A 21277-nucleotide genomic window follows, 5' to 3' on the forward strand; every position below is an offset into this window, starting at 1 on the left:
CTGCATCGTACAATGTATTCAATGCATTCACTTGTATATCATACATTTCACCCATTCACTCCTGATGAGATAAAATCATCCCTTTGTCCTAAAATATTCCATTTTATCCTTAAAATCCATGATGATCTCACCACCCCAATTGTCCTTCATTTGTCCGTCCACCCAGCTATCCCTTATTCAAAAATGACGGTAGTTCAACTCCCTTCAAATCAAGGTAAAGGCCCCTGTGTCTCCTCCCATTAACACAATAGGAGGTGTTTGTTGTGTGTGAGTGAAAGAGCAAAAGAAAACAATGAAGATTGTCCATGTGTGCGATGAGGAAATATGTTTACAGCTGTGTGTGTGTGTGTGTGTGTGTGTGTGTGTGTGTACATATGTCTAGTCCATCTTGAGACTCCGGTAGATGTAACAGATAAATGCCAGTGAGGCCCAGAAGGACACGCTGCCCAGCATTAGTGAGAAGACGAGCGCTGTGAGCAGAGAGTAGCCGAAGAACTCTGTGCTCTGCACCAGGCCGCTCATAGACGACCGATTCCTATAGTAGAAAACCGAGTAGACGAAGATGAAGAGGCCGGTTGAGCCGGTGCTCAGCACGCTCCGCCACCACCACCGGTAGTACTCGCCTGACAGCAGGAAGTAGGTCAGCGCCACCGAGATGCAGGCACCCACTGAGACGAGGATGGCGAAGACGCACAGCAGGATGCCATAGAGGGTGTAGTGCTCTCTGCCCCAAACGGTGGTGAAGATGTAGTACAGCTCCACAGAGATGGCACTGTGGGCAAGAATTCATGCAAAGTAGGCTTTAGTGTGAGAATCTGGAAATTAACAGGCAATATTTTCGTTTTTATTTGTGTGGTTCAATAGTATGAATAATAATCTAAAATGATCAGCCATGACGACACAAACCTATCACTTTGAAGTTTTACTCTCTTAAGCATCTTTCTGAAGCACTACCAACAACAGGCTGCTTTTTGTCTTTGCTTTTAAGATGCAAAGATATGAACGACCCTCTCTCCTGATTGGCTGACTTTTGAGTGGCACACGTCCCGGCCAATCACAGATTTTCTTCAATCTTGTTGCTTGCCAAGAACTCCACAGAATGATCGCCTTGTTTTCTTCCACATTAAATTTGGAAAGTGGGCCACACTGAGGATTGACAAGTGACATGATCACAAACTTGTGAAAAAGTTTCTGGATACGAGCGGTGTGTATTTCTCAGTGGACTGACAGTTTTGATGTTTTCACTCTATTTGTAGATGTAGCTTTTTAATATAAAAAAAAAAGCATCGGAAATCTAAATTTATACAAATATATATGATACAAAACGGGTCCTTTAAATATGAATAAAGAGTATAAGTTATGAATGAACTTTAAATAGTTCATAAATAATTTGAAGCCCTAAACATGTTGTCTTTTAATCAAATTTGTTAACTTTGCTCTTCATCTTTTTATTTCCTTGCCCTTCAACTGTGCACTCTTGAGAGGAAATACTAAATGCTATTCAATTTTCTGGGCTCACCTGAAGGGTAGGAAGCCGCCGATGGCCATGTGTACGACCGGGTGTTTGTACCAGGGCTGTGTGGGAATCTGCCGGGGGATGTTACGCGTGCGGCACGGCGCCTGGAAGCTGCCAGCTCGGTTCTTTCCCACAATGCCGCCGGTGACGGTGAGGGGGAAGCCCACCAGCACCCAGGCGCCCAGCAGGAGGAGCACGGTGGTGGCCGGCAGAGCCTGCGTGGAGCCGCTCCACCAGTGGATCGAGTTCACTACACTCCAGGTGAGGAACAGAGGAGCTGCAGGAACAAATGACCGAGTGAAAACAAGACCAGCATTGATTTTAATCAGTCCACGTACCGCTGCCTCAAAGTGTTGCAGAGCTGTCTAAAATGTAACGACAAAAAATGGATCCATTACTTGGTAAAGCAGAAGTTGAACTGGCCTGAAGGAATTTGTTTTCAAATAACTTTCTGTTTCTAAAGTACCAGAAAAGAAAGCGCGAATGCTGTTAAAACATTATAGATAAATAAATAATGAACTGAGCAGGCTTGTCATATTGCACAGTTAATTATTAAATACCGCAATAACAAACAAGAGGTGCTCTACCTAGCCAGCCAAAAACTCCAACTGAAAATATGAGAAGAAGTAATCCTTTACGTCTGGTAAAGTCAGTTTATCGCCGATACTTTAAAGTAAAAGGAAAAGCCTTTGAGACAGGCCTTGTGATATTGGGCTATAATAAACTCTAACATTCATCACACTTGTTAATCCTCAATGATACGTACAATGCCTGTGGTGAGTCAATGAATAACCTGTGAAAACATTGATAAGTAAAAGAACATTTAGAGCTACAACTGCACTACTGAAGTTTTAGAAACATATTTATGAAGGAACAGATTCAGAACATCCCACTTCTTGCTTGCAGACAATCTAGCAAGGTGCATCCATGTCTTTTATTTCCTCTTCTAAAACAAGGCGTGACACACACACACACACACACACACACACACACACACACACACACTGCAAACAAACACTTGCAGCACTTTCACAGCCTCTTAATAGGATGCAGTTCATTTCATTTCCACTGGAGGTCACTGTCCGTTCTGTGCCCGTTAACACAGAGCTTTTTATTTTATTAGCCAATCACATCTTTTAGAAGGACGTATCCTACCTAGCAACGGTGTCAGCTACATCTCACTAAGATAAGGGTTTCAGAGTTGCTCTAAGAAGTTTACTAACTCACTCTTAAGACCACTTTGCTCAACATTTTTTTGAAGTTTGGAGCTCGCTGAGAGGAACTGTTTGTGAAGATCAGACACAGTATGAACTGAGATAAACAGCAGACAGCAGATAAGTTCTGGATCCAATCTCTCACATTAAACAACACTATGAACGCTGAAGGTAGAACAAACTGTCCTCTTTCTACACAGGAAGCTCGACACCCTGCGCTCACCCCAACTCCCGCTTCTGCGCCCCGGCGGCTCAGTGTCCCATCATCGACCCCCAGTGGGAGAGCGAGGAGGGCGTTCCCATTGACGCCATCATCTTCGGTGGCAGGAGGCCTGAAGTTTGGTGTCGACGACACAGATGAAGAGGTTTTTTTACTTTGACCTCGTATTAGAATTAGAGGGAAAAAGAAGCCGTAAAAATGTGGAGAATCCTTCTTTTCTTTCTTTGTTTCTACAGGTAGATTATTTCTAATTAGACAGTTTTTATATCCTGGAAAAGCTTTTGAAGTGACTTCAAGTATTTAAGTACACTGTGCACGGTCTGCCTGATGCAACACGATGTTTCTGTCTTCTTCTTTAACGTAATATAAGTTTGAGTCATTACAGCATAAACACCAGTTTCATATCAGCACAAGAACATTTATAACGGACAGAAGCTGTGCAGTAAACATGATGAAATGCTGATGTTGTCAGGAGTCCCTCTGGTCTACGAGTCTTTCAACTGGCAGCACGGTGTGTTCGTCGGAGCCTCGATGAGGTCAGAGGTCACAGCAGCTGCTGAGCATAAAGGTACGAAAATACACATGATGCTCTGTTGAGCTTCAGGTTGATCCAGAATCCTTCTGTTGATGATGTATTTTAAGACAATGGTCAGACACGGACTTTAAATGAACTTTTCATGAATCAAACGAGCTCGACGTCAATCTAAAAACCTGCAGAGGTTTCTTCACCCGTGAAGCTAAAAAGTTCATTTTAAATAATCATTTTACATTTGACAACCTGTTTTTACACATTTTGGATACATGCATGATTGTATCTCGCTCTGAGTTGTATTGTTTCCTTTCACCTCTCCAGGGACTGCAGATAGAAATGAGCTCGTAGCTAGATGTGGTACAAAGCATCTTTTTGAGATGAATGTATTTTGTACATGCTCCCTCTTATAAATAAACTCAATAAACTAAACTGAAGCTTCATCACATTTACAAAGTATTCAACTGTTTTTGCTTCAGGCAAGATGATCACGCACGACCCCTTCGCCATGCGTCCGTTCTTCGGCTACAACTTTGGCGACTACCTCGCTCACCGGCTGAGCATGCAGAGCCGAAAGGCGCCGACTCACCTGCCCAAGATCTTCCACGTCAACTGGTTCAGGAAAGACCCGGCGAGCGGCGCCTTCCTCTGGCCCGGCTTCGGCGAAAACGCCCGCGTGCTGGAGTGGATCTTCAAGCGCTGCGGCAGGGAGAGGGAGGACGAGGCGGCCAAGAAGAGCATCATCGGCTGGCTGCCGGTCGACGGCGCCATCGAAACCAAAGGCCTCGGCGGCAAGGTGGATATGGGCGCCCTGTTCGACGTGCCCGAGCCTTTCTGGCAGAAGGAGACCAAGGAGCTGAGAGCCTACTTCACCCAGCAGGTCGGAGCCGACCTGCCGGCTCAGGTGGAGGCCGAGCTGAAGGCGCTGGAGGACAGAGTGCACAGTTAAAACCCTGCTGACAGGAAGTACAGCAGAAGAAGGGAGGGAGACACAGGAGTCGGATCAGAACCAGAGCCACTGACCGGGTTTACATACAGAGAGAAATGTGGAGCTTAGAAAGGCTTTTTACAGGTGAGCATAAAAACTGATGACCAGGTGGAGATACAAGCCACAAACATGGCAGCAGCTCCTATAAGAGCCTCGCTGCTCAGCCAGAATAATACAGAACTTATTCAATCACTAGTTAACCTTCTCTGTGCATGAAAACTCAGTCCGTGACCGCTGCCCTTCTCTGCATGAAGAGAAATCTGTTAGGAAAACCAAATGTACACTGCAACACCAACCTTACTTCACACTAATGCTGCAACACTTTGAGGGACCGGTGGCTGCGAGGGACGTGAATGTTCGGGTTTCCCAGAGAGAGAAGCTCATGTCACTACCTCCATTCATTCACAACTCCCGGCGTGGTGCTGGAGTACAATCAACCTCGTAGTGCCTTTTTGAACCAGGCAGCGTCCAGGCTGCGAGTGTTTACAGGCTGACGACCAAAGACCTTTTTTAAGGTTAAATTCTGAAAGGGCAGATAAAGTTTGAACACTTTTACTAAATAAAAGTTTTGAATTACATTTTCAATACGTTATCAACTGAGTCTCACCAGATATTGCCCTTTATTTTAAATTGAGTGTGATATTACAAAAATAAAAGTGAGAACATTGTAGTCCAGGACTCCTATGAATTCTTCATCTCACCACTTTTGTAATGTTTGTGTTTAAACTGTAAGATTTCAGGTGATGTTTACTCACAATATGTGAAATGTTGGACCAATAAATGCAACTGAGATTACTTGGAATTTTTATACGCCAAGATTTTTATTACAGTGCAATGAATAAACATCTTCAAAAGCGGAAGCAGTGACGTCTTTATTTTGGCAGCAGTTTAACACTTTTTTTTTTTTTAAAGGACGTAGCGGCACAAGAACAGTAAAAATAACATATTTCAACTGAATCTAATCTTTGACATCGCTGCTTTTTGTTATTTATGTTTAAGTTCCCTGTTTACAGTTTTAAGACTTTTATTTCTGGTGTACATGTGAGATGCAGATTACTTATCGCAGTACAACAGCTGTACGAAGTCTGAACACAAATATGAACTGTGATATTATCATAACTGACTGAAGCCTGTGAGCTGCAGGGCGTTAAGGGCCTGTTAACATCAACATCTTGAAAAAGCAAAAAGTAAAGTTACAGTATGAGATCCCCAAACTGAAATCAGTTTCTCTTCACTTGAGCGTAGAGCTCCTCTGGACCACCAGCTGTGTGCGTAACGCTCCTCTCTACCTTCAACACTTGGACCTGTGCGTACTACGTCTCCTGCTGCTGTCCGCCGTCCTGCACTGAGACGGTGAGACGTTCAGGTCTCTGCCTGGAGAAGCTGACATCTTCATAATGGATCTCCTCCTGTTTTACATTGGCCGGCACTTGAAGAGCAAACTCCTCCCTTGTTTGACTCTGAGGGGAAAATGTACTGAATTAGAAATGTTGGGAGATGAATCCGTCATCATCAGGTCCGATGTATCAACTGCATCAATGCTTCTGTTGCATTTCACTGTAAATAGGTCAGAAATTAGAGAGCTAATGTCACATTTGTTAAATTAACACACCTCACAGTTATTTAATATTTGGTTCAAACAGCTGATGAACATCGACCTGCTCTTCAATGGTTTGCAGTTAGTTACTGAGCAGATTTAAAGTACTTCTGCTGGTGTATAAATCTGGCCTGGTGCGAACCCGAACCTATTTCACTGCATGAATACAGGTCTGCAAACAACCCCGATGGTTTGTAGTTGTTCCATCCAGAGTTGGCGGAGACCTCGGGTTAATTTCAACCAATCAACTTGCGCCTCAACCGGCCGTCACTCATACACACTGAGGACTTGCTATCAGGCTGTTGTGTCACATTTTCTACATCTCTACTCAGTAACCTCAATAATGTTCTGCTTACTATTCACGTCATTTACATTTGTAGAGTGCAATTAAAACAGTGCAGCACTGTGCAACAAAAACTTTCGCATTTTCTCACCTGAGTCTGTTGACGAGTTGAATATTTGGACTTGAACCAGCTGGAAAACATGAGAGAGCTGTCATAGTAATTATATATAGAGTGAGAGAGTAAAGGCTGGTATAAAACATACATTATTCAATGTGCATCAGTGACAAACATCTTATTGAAATCAACTGGTGGAGGTTGTGGGGGAAACTAAAGGAGGACTGACGCTTATAAATCAAACAGCAAGTCGAGTACAAAAAACAACTTGCATGACATGTTTGTTTGATGGTAAACAAATTTAATGTGAGGAACCAAATTTCCATATCACCTATTTATGATGCTCTCACCTTAAACACCTTCAACATTCAGATGCTTTAATTTATGATACTTACCATATAAAAAAAACCAGAGGGATGAGAGTAATGAAAGTACTCTTCACAATAAGTAGAAGCCGTAGTAGAAAGCTCTCTGTTCCTGAAAAAATGAGACTAAGTGACTGAAAGAATACAGACTAAAATACTTGGAAAAGTTAATAGATTTATATAAATAAATTGGGTTTTCACTGATTTTATATTAATATAGTAAAATACTCTATAATGGATTAAAACAAAACATAATTGAACTATACAGCAGCAGAAGAGAAGAGAGCAGATTTAGTTTTGCATTTACCTGCATTATTCACATGAATCCACGATGACGTCTGATTACCAAAAATATTTGCGGCCACACAGTAATAACTTTCTGTATCTGTCTCATTGGTCATCTTGAAGCTGTAAATCTCTCCTTCAGCTACTTTCATGGGTCCATCTGTGCTGCTCTTGAACCAGGTGAAGCTGCTGACGGGAGGCTTGGCTCTGCTGGAGCAGGTGAGACTCACCGAGCTGCCTGCTGACACCAAACCTGATGGACTGATGGATGCTGAGGTGTCTTTAGGAGCATCTGAGGAGAAAGTGACAGATTTTATTCATTAGAAACAGCTGACATGAATCATGACGTGCTGACAGGATCCAGTAACAAACTCTGGTCGTCTCACTTGAAACATTGAGAGTCACTTCTGTCTCTGCTGTCTTGAAATCTCCTTCATTCACAGGATATCTGGCAGAGCAGCTGATGTTGTTTCCATCATGTGAGTCTGACAGAGTGACGGTCTCCTGGATTTTAGTTGTAAAGGTTCCATCTGTGTTTTCCTCCATGTTGTTGTGAGAGTCTTGTTGGAGAGTCCAGGTGAGTTGAGGAGGGGAGTGTGGACAGGGAGTGAAAGCTGAGCAGGTGATAGTGACAGACTTCTTCTCCTTCAGATCACCTGAGATTTCAATTCTGGGTTTCCGAGGAGAATCTGTGGTTTCAGATAAAACAGATTTTACACAGTAATATAAAGCACAGTTACTAGACACTAGACAAATAACAAAGACTTGGCCAAACACTGTAAATTATTTGATCCTACACGTAAAAAAGTGATGATAAATGTGAAGGATTGTAGATATTAAAATCAAAGATTGTTTAATGTATACTGTGTCCCAGCAGGATCTTCACTGATACTGCTGATAATCCTACAGTTCATGTTTAATTTCACAGTGAAGATTATATTCATGGTGTTTGCTCTTTTAAATTAAAACATCTTTTGATTTCACTTTTCATTCTGAACAATAATATAATAGATTGATAAAAACAAAACTTTGTTACCTTTAACTATTATTTGAAGAGGATCACAAACAGCTGTTGACCTGAACGGCCAGTTCTCAATTCTGAAGAAGTATTTGTCTGAATGATTTGTACTTAAATTAGAGAACAGAGTGGTGCAGTTTGTTTCTTTCAAGTTTCCAGTAATTTTGTTTGGATATTTGGAAAATTTCCAACTACTGTTGAAAACTACATTATGTGGACTGGTCCGGATATTTGGATTATTTTTAATCCACACTCCAAAGATTTCTCTTGTGCTGTTAAATGATGATGTCGATGGTATCGATGGTTTTGGTGTAAAAGAACAAGGGATTTGCAAACAGGATCCACTCAGTGCTTCCATCTGCTTTGGTGCAGTGATGTCGATGCCTTGATGATAAAGACAATCAGCCAAAACACCTGTAAAATCAGAAGAATGATTAACACAAGTTCTTTATATATAAACTACAATCCTGCAACATGTATGAGTCCTTTAAAAAAAGTCCTTTCAAATATTAGAAAGTTTGAATGATGCGAGTCTGTAAATAAAAGTGAGTGAACAAACAGCTCACCTGGAAGAAAGAAGACACTCAGTAACATGTTGACTGTCACCACGTTCACAGACAGAGCTGCCAGGAAATTCATCTCCAGACTGGAAAAAGAAGAAAACCATGTTGTATTTTAATGTCTTAATCAAAGAACAATTTTAACAAAGTATTGACATTTTTAAAGCAACATCAAATTCACACATTCAAACCAGAAAATTTCCCCAAACAACCAGATGTTTGTGGTAGAAATGACGATTACTAACATCTGTTGAAAGTTTTCAAAATTTCAGAATCTCAATCACCCAAATTACTTCTTGATGTTACAGTTTAAATTTTACAGAAGCAGCCGGAAATTGATTTGAGATTTATTTCAGTAAAACTAATTCATAAAATATAAAATGAGTTTTCACTCAGGTGAAAAAACTTTAAAAATGTAGTTTTCTTACCGAATGAATCTGCAGCTCAAACGGAGAAAGAAGTTGAGTTGTTCAGCCGCCGATCAAATAACCAACTTCACTGTTTGTTTGCTGTCAAGTAAAAGCAAAGAGACTTGTTGTTCCGCGAAGTCTTCATCCTTCCTGCTCCGACTCTGTCAAAGAGGAAGTCACCTTTTTGGGGCATCTTGAGCTCAGCAGGGTGTGAATGACGTATTCATTCTCAAACATGGTTTTAATCACATGTCTGACCTTCATCTGTCTGCTGAACAGTAGATTTAACAGTCAGATGTGTAATATGTTGAACATGTTTAGTTTAGTTTGAATGAACTGCTGTTTCTTCTGCAGGAAATCTGTTTTAACATGAATGTAACTTGTGTTGCTTTTTAAACTCTGCTAAATAAAGAAGATTTATATTTGTAGTTCCCTGTTAACTATTGATGATTACAAGGATGACAGATTATAAATGATTGAACTATGAACATTTCAATGTCTCCTGGTGACACAAACTGCTGACTTTAGTTTAAATGGCATCAAATCAAAGAAAACAAAACTCTAGTTGATGCTACGTTTCTTATATTTAAATGAAGTGTGTTTTGCTTTCAGAGCACCTGACGAGCTTGAAAGAAAAATGACTGACTGCAGATCAGATGAGGAATTTGTTGAAGTTTTCTCAGATGTTAATGAGAAATATTATTAGAAAAAGTTGAGAACTGTGAACTTCATGCAGCGCAGAGTTAATGTGTTTGATTATTTTTCACGTGTCAATAAATTTCAGCCAACAAACAGAAGTAAAGTCTTTCATATAAATGAATAAAAACCAAATGTGATCAATAGAAATAATTCTTGTGTCGACATGATGAAGAAACTTATGAAACAACGTGGCTGCAGTCACAGTGAGAATCCTGCAGAACACAAAGAATCAACTTCCTGTTTACTTGAAGGACTCAGCTTATTCTAATGAAGTCATCATCATTCATCCAACCACTTCTCTATGACACCTACACACACACACACACACACACACACACACACACACACACACACACACACACACACACACACACACACGCACACACTTTATATTTGATAACATTTTAGTATCAAAACTACATTAAACTTGCACCACACCGACTCACTGAACACCTGAGCACCGAGGATTCATGTCTGTCAGCAGATCAGTCAGTAAATGTACACTTCTTCTTCTTCTTCTTCTTCTTCTTCTTCTTCTTCTTCTTCATGCTCTTCATCACCAATATGTACTTTTAACTGTCCTGTTGTTAATTATTGTAAACAAAGAAACACAAAGTGAGGAAATTGTTTTGACCTTAAATGTATTGAAAGAAACGTGAATAGAAGACAAAACACGCCAAATTTACAGATTATTGATGAAGATGTGTTTAATCTTGAGTTTGCTCCATAAAAGGAAGAAAACATGAACTTTGTTTGAGCTCCACAGAGAAACAAGAACTTTATATTACAAAGATTTTATCTTAAAATGTTCCTCTTTAGTTCACCTTCTACAAAGCAGTATTATGTCATATGTACAGGCCTGGATGATGCTGCGATCCACTAAAATATCATTAATAACATGTGCAGACAGAAATAAGAGATAAAGATAATAAATCAGTCTGTTGACGAAGAGCTCGACATCTTCCTCCTCTCCTTGTAGCTTCATGATGCCTGAACCTCGACTATGTTGACATAGTCTGCTTCTTTTGTGTCCTGTTGAAACCAAACACACACACACACACACACACACACATGCACACACACACACACACACGCACACACACACACACACACACACACACACACACACACACACACACACACACACACACAGGCTTGTGTTTTAACAGTATACATCGCCACAGCCCTTTCAGTACTTTTTGTGAATATCATGCAGCGAACAGACAATAGCCCCCCCTCCCTCCCCCTCCTCCCCCCCGCAGGCCTCTCTGTGTGCAGAGAAGTGAGTTTGATGCTTTCAGGTTGCACTAATAACGGCAACAAAGACATCTCATTACCACAATGGTCACATAAACAGCAAAAAACTACAGTTTAGGGCTGTAAAAAACTGTGGTGAAAGTTTTTTTTGGTCTGATCTCTGGCTTTTACAGCTCTGTCACTGGTGGGGAAAAAAAAGAACGGGAACCAATGGAAAAGTCTGTAGGCTGCTGCTATCTGACTTTGATGTTTTAATCAATATTGCATCTGTAAATACAGGAAAAAAAAATATAGTCTAGTATGAATGAATTAGAATCAGGTTCACTGAACAAGAAATATTTGTAATTCAGTTAATCTGCAATTCTGTCCCGTATCGCTGCCCACGGTGACGTCAACGTCCCAAAAAGGCTTCAACGAGATCAGACGGACGGATGTGTAGTCTTCAGTTTTTCTGGTTTATTTTTCCTGGAGAATCCTTCTTTTCTTTCTTTGTTTCTACAGGTAGATTATTTCTAATTAGACAGTTTTTATATCCTGGAAAAGCTTTTGAAGTGACTTCAAGTATTTAAGTACACTGTGCACGGTCTGCCTGATGCAACACGATGTTTCTGTCTTCTTCTTTAACGTAATATAAGTTTGAGTCATTACAGCATAAACACCAGTTTCATATCAGCACAAGAACATTTATAACGGACAGAAGCTGTGCAGTAAACATGATGAAATGCTGATGTTGTCAGGAGTCCCTCTGGTCTACGAGTCTTTCAACTGGCAGCACGGTGTGTTCGTCGGAGCCTCGATGAGGTCAGAGGTCACAGCAGCTGCTGAGCATAAAGGTACGAAAATACACATGATGCTCTGTTGAGCTTCAGGTTGATCCAGAATCCTTCTGTTGATGATGTATTTTAAGACAATGGTCAGACACGGACTTTAAATGAACTTTTCATGAATCAAACGAGCTCGACGTCAATCTAAAAACCTGCAGAGGTTTCTTCACCCGTGAAGCTAAAAAGTTCATTTTAAATAATCATTTTACATTTGACAACCTGTTTTTACACATTTTGGATACATGCATGATTGTATCTCGCTCTGAGTTGTATTGTTTCCTTTCACCTCTCCAGGGACTGCAGATAGAAATGAGCTCGTAGCTAGATGTGGTACAAAGCATCTTTTTGAGATGAATGTATTTTGTACATGCTCCCTCTTATAAATAAACTCAATAAGCTAAACTGAAGCTTCATCACATTTACAAAGTATTCAACTGTTTTTGCTTCAGGCAAGATGATCACGCACGACCCCTTCGCCATGCGTCCGTTCTTCGGCTACAACTTTGGCGACTACCTCGCTCACCGGCTGAGCATGCAGAGCCGAAAGGCGCCGACTCACCTGCCCAAGATCTTCCACGTCAACTGGTTCAGGAAAGACCCGGCGAGCGGCGCCTTCCTCTGGCCCGGCTTCGGCGAAAACGCCCGCGTGCTGGAGTGGATCTTCAAGCGCTGCGGCAGGGAGAGGGAGGACGAGGCGGCCAAGAAGAGCATCATCGGCTGGCTGCCGGTCGACGGCGCCATCAAAACCAAAGGCCTCGGCGGCAAGGTGGATATGGGCGCCCTGTTCGACGTGCCCGAGCCTTTCTGGCAGAAGGAGACCAAGGAGCTGAGAGCCTACTTCACCCAGCAGGTCGGAGCCGACCTGCCGGCTCAGGTGGAGGCCGAGCTGAAGGCGCTGGAGGACAGAGTGCACAGTTAAAACCCTGCTGACAGGAAGTACAGCAGAAGAAGGGAGGGAGACACAGGAGTCGGATCAGAACCAGAGCCACTGACCGGGTTTACATACAGAGAGAAATGTGGAGCTTAGAAAGGCTTTTTACAGGTGAGCATCAAAACTGATGACCAGGTGGAGATACAAGCCACAAACATGGCAGCAGCTCCTATAAGAGCCTCGCTGCTCAGTCAGAATAATACAGAACTTATTCAATCACTAGTTAACCTTCTCTGTGCATGAAAACTCAGTCCGTGACCGCTGCCCTTCTCTGCATGAAGAGAAATCTGTTAGGAAAACCAAATGTACACTGCAACACCAACCTTACTTCACACTAATGCTGCAACACTTTGAGGGACCGGTGGCTGCGAGGGACGTGAATGTTCGGGTTTCCCAGAGAGAGAAGCTCATGTCACTACCTCCATTCACTCACAACTCCCGGCGTGGTGCTGGAGTACAATCAACCTCGTAGTGTCTTTTTGAACCAGGCAGCGTCCAGGCTGCGAGTGTTTACAGGCTGACGACCAAAGACCTTTTTTAAGGATAAATTCAGAAAGCGCAGATAAAGTTTGAACACTTTTACTAAATAAAAGTTTTGAATTACATTTTCAATACGTTATCAACTGAGTCTCACCAGATATTGCCCTTTATTTTAAATTGAGTGTGATATTACAAAAATAAAAGTGAGAACATTGTAGTCCAGGACTCCTATGAATTCTTCATCTCACCACTTTTGTAATGTTTGTGTTAAACTGTAAGATTTCAGGTGATGTTTACTCACAATATGTGAAATGTTGGACCAATAAATGCAACTGAGATTACTTGGAATTTTTATACGCCAAGATTTTTATTACATTGCAATGAATAAACATCTTCAAAAGCGGAAGCAGTGACGTCTTTATTTTGGCAGCAGTTTAACACTTTTTTTTTTTTTAAAGGACGTAGCGGCACAAGAACAGTAAAAATAACATATTTCAACTGAATCTAATCTTTCACATCGCTGCTTTTTGTTATTTATATTTAAGTTCCCTGTTTACAGCTTTAAGACTTTTATTTCTGGTGTACATGTGAGATGCAGATTACTTATCGCAGTACAACAGCTGTACGAAGTCTGAACACAAATATGAACTGTGATATTATCATAACTGACTGAAGCCTGTGAGCTGCAGGGCGTTAAGTGCCTGTTAACATCAACATCTTGAAAAAGCAAAAAGTAAAGTTACAGTATGAGATCCCCAAACTGAAATCAGTTTGTCTTCACTTGAGCGTAGAGCTCCTCTGGACCACCAGCTGTGTGCGTAACGCTCCTCTCTACCTTCAACACTTGGACCTGTGCTACTACGTCTCCTGCTGCTGTCCGCCGTCCTGCACTGAGACGGTGAGACGTTCAGGTCTCTGCCTGGAGAAGCTGACATCTTCATAATGGATCTCCTCCTCTTTTACATTGGCCGGCGCTTGAAGAGCAAACTCCTCCCTTGTTTGACTCTGAGGGGAAAATGTACTGAATTAGAAATGTTGGGAGATGAATCCGTCATCATCAGGTCCGATGTATCAACTGCATCAATGCTTCTGTTGCATTTCACTGTAAATGGGTCAGAAATTAGAGAGCTAATGTCACATTTGTTAAATTAACACACCTCACAGTTATTTAATATTTGGTTCAAACAGCTGATGAACATCGACCTGCTCTTCAATGGTTTGCAGTTAGTTACTGAGCAGATTTAAAGTACTTCTGCTGGTGTATAAATCTGGCCTGGTGTGAACCCGAAGCTATTTCACTGCATGAATACAGGTCTGCAAACAACCCCGATGGTTTGTAGTTGTTCCATCCAGAGTTGGCGGAGACCTCGGGTTAATTTCAACCAATCAGCTTGCGCCTCAACCTGCCGTCACTCATACGCACTAACGACTTGCTATCAGGCTGTTGTGTCACATTTTCTACATCTCTACTCAGGAACCTCAATAATGTTCTGCTTACTATTCACGTCATTTACATTTGTAGAGTGCAATTAAAACAGTGCAGCACTGTACAACAAAAATTTTCGCATTTTCTCACCTGAGTCTGTTGACGAGTTGAATATTTGGACTTGAACCAGCTGGAAAACATGAGAGAGCTGTCATAGTAATTATATATAGAGTGAGAGAGTAAAGGCTGGTATAAAACATACATTATTCAATGTGCATCAGTGACAAACATCTTGTTGAAATCAACTGGTGGAGGTTGTGGGGGAAACTAAAGGAGGACTGACGCTTATAAATCAAACAGCAAGTCGAGTACAAAAAACAACTTGCATGACATGTTTGTTTGATGGTAAACAAATTCAATGTGAGGAACCAAATTTCCATATCACCTATTTATGATGCTCTCACCTTAAACACCTTCAACATTCAGATGCTTTAATTTATGATACTTACCATATAAAAAAAACCAGAGGGATGAGAGCAATGAAAGTACTCTTCACAATAAGTAGAAGCCGTAGTAGAAAGCTCCCTGTTCCTGGAAAAATGAGACTAAGTGACTGAAAGAATACAGAAAAAATACTTGGAAAAGTTAATAGATTTATGTAAATAAATTGGGTTTTCACTGATTTTATATTAATATAGTAAAATACTCTATAATCGATTAAAACAAAACATAATTGAACTCTACAGCAGCAGAAGAGAAGAGAGCAGATTCAGTTTTGCATTTACCTGCATTATTCACATGAATCCACGATGACGTCTGATTACCAAAAATATTTGCGGCCACACAGTAATAACTTTCTGTGTCTGTCTCATTGGTCGTCTTGAAGCTGTAAATCTCTCCTTCAGATACTTTCATGGGTCCATCTGTGCTGTTCTTGAACCAGGTGAAGCTGCTGACGGGAGGCTTGGCTCTGCTGGAGCAGGTGAGATTCACCGAGCTGCCTGCTGACACCAAACCTGATGGACTGATGGATGCTGAGGTGTCTTTAGGAGCATCTGAGGAGAAAGTGACAGATTTTATTCATTAGAAACAGCTGACATGAATCATGACGTGCTGACAGGATCCAGTAACAAACTCTGGTCGTCTCACATGAAACATTGAGAGTCACTTCTGTCTCTGCTGTCTTGAAATCTCCTTCATTCACAGGATATCTGGCAGAGCAGCTGATGTTGTTTCCATCATGTGAGTCTGACAGAGTGACGGTCTCCTGGATTTTAGTTGTAAAGGTTCCATCTGTGTTTTCCTCCATGTTGTTGTGAGAGTCTTGTTGGAGAGTCCAGGTGAGTTGAGGAGGGGAGTGTGGACAGGGAGTGAAAGCTGAGCAGGTGATAGTGACAGACTTCTTCTCCTTCAGATCACCTGAGATTTCAATTCTGGGTTTCCAAGGAGAATCTGTGGTTTCAGATGAAACAGATTTTACACAGTAATATAAAACACATTTACTAGACACTAGACAAATAACAAAGACTTGGCCAAACACTGTAAATTATTTAATCCTACACATAAAAAGTGATGATAAATGTGAAGGATTGAAGATATTAAAATCAAAGATTGTTTAATGTATACTGTGTCCCAGCAGGATCTTAACTGATATTGCTGATAATCCTACAGTTCATGTTTAATTTCACAGTGAAGATTATATTCATGGTGTTTGCTCTTTTAAATTAAAACATCTTTTGATTTCACTTTTCATTCTGAACAATAATATAATAGATTAATAAAAACAAAACTTTGTTACCTTTAACTGTTATTTGAAGAGGATCACAAACAGCTGTTGCCCTGAACGGCCAGTTCTCAATTCTGAAGAAGTATTTGTCTGAATGATTTGTACTTAAATTAGAGAACAGAGTGGTGCAGTTTGTTTCATTCAAGTTTCCAGTAATTTTCATTGGATATTTGGAAACTTTCCCACTACTGTTGAAAACTACATTATGTTGACTGGTCCAGAAATTTGTATGATTTTTAATCCACACTCGAAAGGTTTCTCTTGTGCTGTTAAATGATGATGTCGATGGTATCGATGGTTTTGGTGTAAAAGAACAAGGGATTTGCAAACAGGATCCACTCAGTGCTTCCATCTGCTTTGGTGCAGTGATGGTGAGGTTTGCACGACAAGCAGCCAAAACACCTGTAAAATCAGAAGGATGATTAACACAAGTTCTTTATATATAAACTACAATCCTGCAACATGTATGAGTCCTTTAAAAAATGTCCTTTCAAATATTAGAAAGTTTGAATGATGCGAGTCTGTAAATAAAAGTGAGTGAACAAACAGCTCACCTGGAAGAAAGAAGACACTCAGTAACATGTTGACTGTCACCACGTTCACAGACAGAGCTGCCAGGAAATTCATCTCCAGACTGGAAAAAGAAGAAAACCATGTTGTATTTTAGTGTCTTAATCAAAGAACAATTTTAACAAAGTATTGACATTTTTAAAGCAACATCAAATTCACACATTCAAACCAGAAAATTTCCCCAAACAACCAGATGTTTGCTTTAGAAATGACGATTACTAACATCTGTTGAAAGTTTTCAAAATTTCAGAATCTCAATCACCCAAATTACTTCTTGATGTTACAGTTTACATTTTACAGAAGCAGCCGGAAATTTATTTGTGATTTATTTCAGTAAAACTAATTCATAAAATATAAAATGAGTTTTTGCTCAGGTGAAAAAAAATTAAAAAATGTAGTTTTCTTACCGAATGAATCTGCAGCTCAAACGGAGAAAGAAGTTGAGTTGATCAGCCGCCGATCAAATAACCAACTTCCCTGTTTGTTTGCTGTCATGTAAAAGCAAAGAGACTTGTTGTTCCACGAAGTCTTCATCCTTCCTGCTCCGACTCTGTCAAAGAGGAAGTCACCTTTTTGGGGCATCTTGAGGTCAGCAGGGTGTGAATGACGTATTCATTCTCAAACATGGTTTTAATCACATGTCTGACCTTCATCTGTCTGCTGAACAGTAGATTTAACAGTCAGATGTGTAATATGTTGAACATGTTTAGTTTAGTTTGAACGAACTGCTGTTTCTTCTGCAGGAAATCTGTTTTAACATGAATGTAACTTGTGTTGCTTTTTAAACTCTGCTAACTAAAGAAGATTTATATTTATAGTTCCCTGTTAACTATTGATGATTACAAGGATGACAGATTATAAATGATTGAACTATGAACATTTCAATGTCTCCTGGTGACACAAACTGCTGACTTTAGTTTAAATGGCATCAAATCAAAGAAAACAAAACTCTCGTTGATGCTACGTTTCTTATATTTAAATGAAGTGTGTTTTGCTTTCAGAGCACCTGATGAGCTTGAAGGAAAAATGACTGACTGCAGATCAGATGAGGAATTTGTTGAGGTTTTCTCAGATGTTAATGAGAAATATTAATAGAAAAAGTTGAGAGCTGTGAACTTCATGCAGCGCAGAGTTAATGTGTTTGATTATTTTTCACGTGTCAATAAATTTCAGCCAAAAAACAGAAGCAAAGTCTTTCATATAAATGAATAAAAACCAAACGTGATCAATAGAAATAATTCTTGTGTCGACATGATGAATAAACTTATGAAACAACGTGGCTGCAGTCACAGTGAGAATCCTGCAGAACACAAAGAATCAACTTCCTGTTTACTTGAAGGACTCAGCTTATTCTAATGAAGTCATCATCATTCATCCAACCACTTCTCTATGACACACACACACACACACACACACACACACACACCATTTTAGCTTTAATCAGGTGTTTGTTTCATTGTTAACAGAGACTTATTATCATTAGTCCCAGTTGAAGTGTGCAATGAACAGTTGTAGTGTATACAGTGCCACCTAGTGGTAAACCAAAGCGATGTCATGTTTGGAAATGGGTCGACACGGTTGCATAAAAAAAGATTTCTTGTACTAAAAGTTACTCCAAGTGACCAAAAATAAAGGTTTTCTAAGAATTTCAACTTAAAGTTCAGAGTAGATCATTTTAAAGATAAAAGTTATTCACATCATTTTGTGGTGAAAAACTGTGATGAGCAGGGAGGAGGACTTTTTTTTTGCAAAAGTAAGATTTATAAGAAATATTCTTCGAACACTGAATGACAGTAAATTGATGAAACACTGAAGATTATATAATGCTTTGATTATGTTTGTGGTTGAAATCATTAGAAACACGCTCACTTCTCCATCTTAATGCAATAAAATAATAACACCAGAATTGAAAGTGATCACAGCAATGAGATATTTATCAGTTGTAAAAATGCTGCAGTGCAGCAGTGATGACTCGAGTCTGTCACATCCTTCATTAGCAGAGAGCAAACAAACACTTGCAGCACTTTCACAGCCTCTTAATAGGATGCAGTTCATTTCATTTCCACTTTGAGGTCACTGTCCGTTCTGTGCCCGTTAACACAGAGCTTTTTATTTTATTAGCCAATCACATCTTTTAGAAGGACGTATCCTACCTAGCAACGGTGTCAGCTACATCTCACTAAGATAAGGGTTTCAGAGTTGCTCTAAGAAGTTTACTAACTCACTCTTAAGACCACTTTGCTCAACATTTTTTTGAAGTTTGGAGCTCGCTGAGAGGAACTGTTTGTGAAGATCAGACACAGTATGAACTGAGATAAACAGCAGACAGCAGATAAGTTCTGGATCCAATCTCTCACATTAAATAACACTATGAACGCTGAAGGTAGAACAAACTGTCCTCTTTCTACACAGGAAGCTCGACACCCTGCGCTCACCCCAACTCCCGCTTCTGCGCCCCGGCGGCTCAGTGTCCCATCATCGACCCCCAGTGGGAGAGCGAGGAGGGCGTTCCCATTGACGCCATCATCTTCGGTGGCAGGAGGCCTGAAGGTTGGTGTCGACGACACAGATGAAGAGGTTTTTTTACTTTGACCTCGTATTAGAATTAGAGGGGAAAAGAAGCAGTAAAAATGTGGAGAATCCTTCTTTTCTTTCTTTGTTTCTGCAGGTAGATTATTTCTAATTAGACAGTTTTTATATCCTGGAAAAGCTTTTGAAGTGACTTCAAGTATTTAAGTACACTGTGCACGGTCTGCCTGATGCAACACGATGTTTCTGTCTTCTTCTTTAACGTAATATAAGTTTGAGTCATTACAGCATAAACACCAGTTTCATATCAGCACAAGAACATTTATAACGGACAGAAGCTGTGCAGTAAACATGATGAAATGCTGATGTTGTCAGGAGTCCCTCTGGTCTACGAGTCTTTCAACTGGCAGCACGGTGTGTTCGTCGGAGCCTCGATGAGGTCAGAGGTCACAGCAGCTGCTGAGCATAAAGGTACGAAAATACACATGATGCTCTGTTGAGCTTCAGGTTGATCCAGAATCCTTCTGTTGATGATGTATTTTAAGACAATGGTCAGACACGGACTTTAAATGAACTTTTCATGAATCAAACGAGCTCGACGTCAATCTAAAAACCTGCAGAGGTTTCTTCACCCGTGAAGCTAAAAAGTTCATTTTAAATAATCATTTTACATTTGACAACCTGTTTTTATACATTTTGGATACATGCATGATTGTATCTCGCTCTGAGTTGTATTGTTTCCTTTCACCTCTCCAGGGACTGCAGATAGAAATGAGCTCGTAGCTAGATGTGGTACAAAGCATCTTTTTGAGATGAATGTATTTTGTACATGCTCCCTCTTATAAATAAACTCAATAAACTAAACTGAAGCTTCATCACATTTACAAAGTATTCAACTGTTTTTCCTTCAGGCAAGATGATCACGCACGACCCCTTCGCCATGCGTCCGTTCTTCGGCTACAACTTTGGCGACTACCTCACTCACCGGCTGAGCATGCAGAGCCGAAAGGCGCCGACTCACCTGCCCAAGATCTTCCACGTCAACTGGTTCAGGAAAGACCCGGCGAGCGGCGCCTTCCTCTGGCCCGGCTTCGGCGAAAACGCCCGCGTGCTGGAGTGGATCTTCAAGCGCTGCGGCAGGGAGAGGGAGGACGAGGCGGCCAAGAAGAGCATCATCGGCTGGCTGCCGGTCGACGGCGCCATCGAAACCAAAGGCCTCGGCGGCAAGGTGGATATGGGCGCCCTGTTCGACGTGCCCGAGCCTTTCTGGCAGAAGGAGACCAAGGAGCTGAGAGCCTACTTCACCCAGCAGGTCGGAGCCGACCTGCCGGCTCAGGTGGAGGCCGAGCTGAAGGCGCTGGAGGACAGAGTGCACAGTTAAAACCCTGCTGACAGGAAGTACAGCAGAAGAAGGGAGGGAGACACAGGAGTCGGATCAGAACCAGAGACACTGACCGGGTTTACATACAGAGAGAAATGTGGAGCTTAGAAAGGCTTTTTACAGGTGAGCATCAAAACTGATGACCAGGTGGAGATACAAGCCACAAACATGGCAGCAGCTCCTATAAGAGCCTCGCTGCTCAGTCAGAATAATACAGAACTTATTCAATCACTAGTTAACCTTCTCTGTGCATGAAAACTCAGTCCGTGACCGCTGCCCTTCTCTGCATGAAGA

General features: G+C 41.0%; 2 protein-coding genes and 1 pseudogene across 2 annotated transcripts; 2 read left to right on the forward strand and 1 right to left on the reverse strand.

Annotated features, from left to right (window-relative positions):
• The first annotated feature begins 1099 nt into the window (after positions 1-1099).
• LOC138199174 (phosphoenolpyruvate carboxykinase [GTP], mitochondrial-like) lies at positions 1100-4987 on the forward strand (annotated as a pseudogene).
• Positions 4988-5780: 793 nt separating this feature from the next.
• Positions 5781-17182, reverse strand: LOC138199175 (cell adhesion molecule 3-like). Its single transcript, XM_069151114.1, has 7 exons — positions 17058-17182; positions 16516-16905; positions 15867-16169; positions 15503-15772; positions 15227-15308; positions 6499-6538; positions 5781-5927 (listed from the first exon to the last, which is right to left on the reverse strand). Exons 1-7 carry the CDS (start codon positions 17128-17130, stop codon positions 5781-5783), a joined length of 1305 nt encoding a protein of 434 aa, XP_069007215.1. The 5' UTR covers positions 17131-17182.
• A 1858-nt stretch (positions 17183-19040) lies between these two features.
• LOC138199176 (phosphoenolpyruvate carboxykinase [GTP], mitochondrial-like) lies at positions 19041-21263 on the forward strand. Its single transcript, XM_069151115.1, has 4 exons — positions 19041-19049; positions 19461-19623; positions 19978-20073; positions 20514-21263. The coding sequence occupies exons 1-4, from the start codon at positions 19041-19043 to the stop codon at positions 20981-20983; spliced, it is 738 nt and encodes a 245-aa protein (XP_069007216.1). The 3' UTR covers positions 20984-21263.
• The last annotated feature ends 14 nt before the right edge of the window (positions 21264-21277 follow it).

This window comes from Embiotoca jacksoni, unplaced genomic scaffold (genome assembly GCF_022577435.1).
Source record: "Embiotoca jacksoni isolate LCO1_2020_lvr unplaced genomic scaffold, fEmbJac1.0.p SCAF_17, whole genome shotgun sequence".
In the NCBI taxonomy this organism is placed as follows: domain Eukaryota; kingdom Metazoa; phylum Chordata; class Actinopteri; family Embiotocidae; genus Embiotoca; species Embiotoca jacksoni.

Excerpts from the sequence above, each read along its gene's own strand:
- LOC138199175 (XM_069151114.1), bottom strand. The coding sequence starts at position 17,130 with ATGAATTTCCTGGCAGCTCTGTCTGTGAACGTGGTGACAGTCAACATG. Across the intron at positions 16,170-16,515 it reads TCTTCAAATAACAGTTAAAG|ATTCTCCTTGGAAACCCAGA; the intron begins GTAACAAAGTTT and ends CTGAAACCACAG. Across the intron at positions 6,539-15,226 it reads CCTCTGGTTTTTTTTATATG|CTGGTTCAAGTCCAAATATT; the intron begins GTAAGTATCATA and ends CATGTTTTCCAG.
- LOC138199176 (XM_069151115.1), top strand. Across the intron at positions 19,624-19,977 it reads CGGTGGCAGGAGGCCTGAAG|GAGTCCCTCTGGTCTACGAG; the intron begins GTTGGTGTCGAC and ends TGATGTTGTCAG. Across the intron at positions 20,074-20,513 it reads AGCAGCTGCTGAGCATAAAG|GCAAGATGATCACGCACGAC; the intron begins GTACGAAAATAC and ends TTTTTCCTTCAG.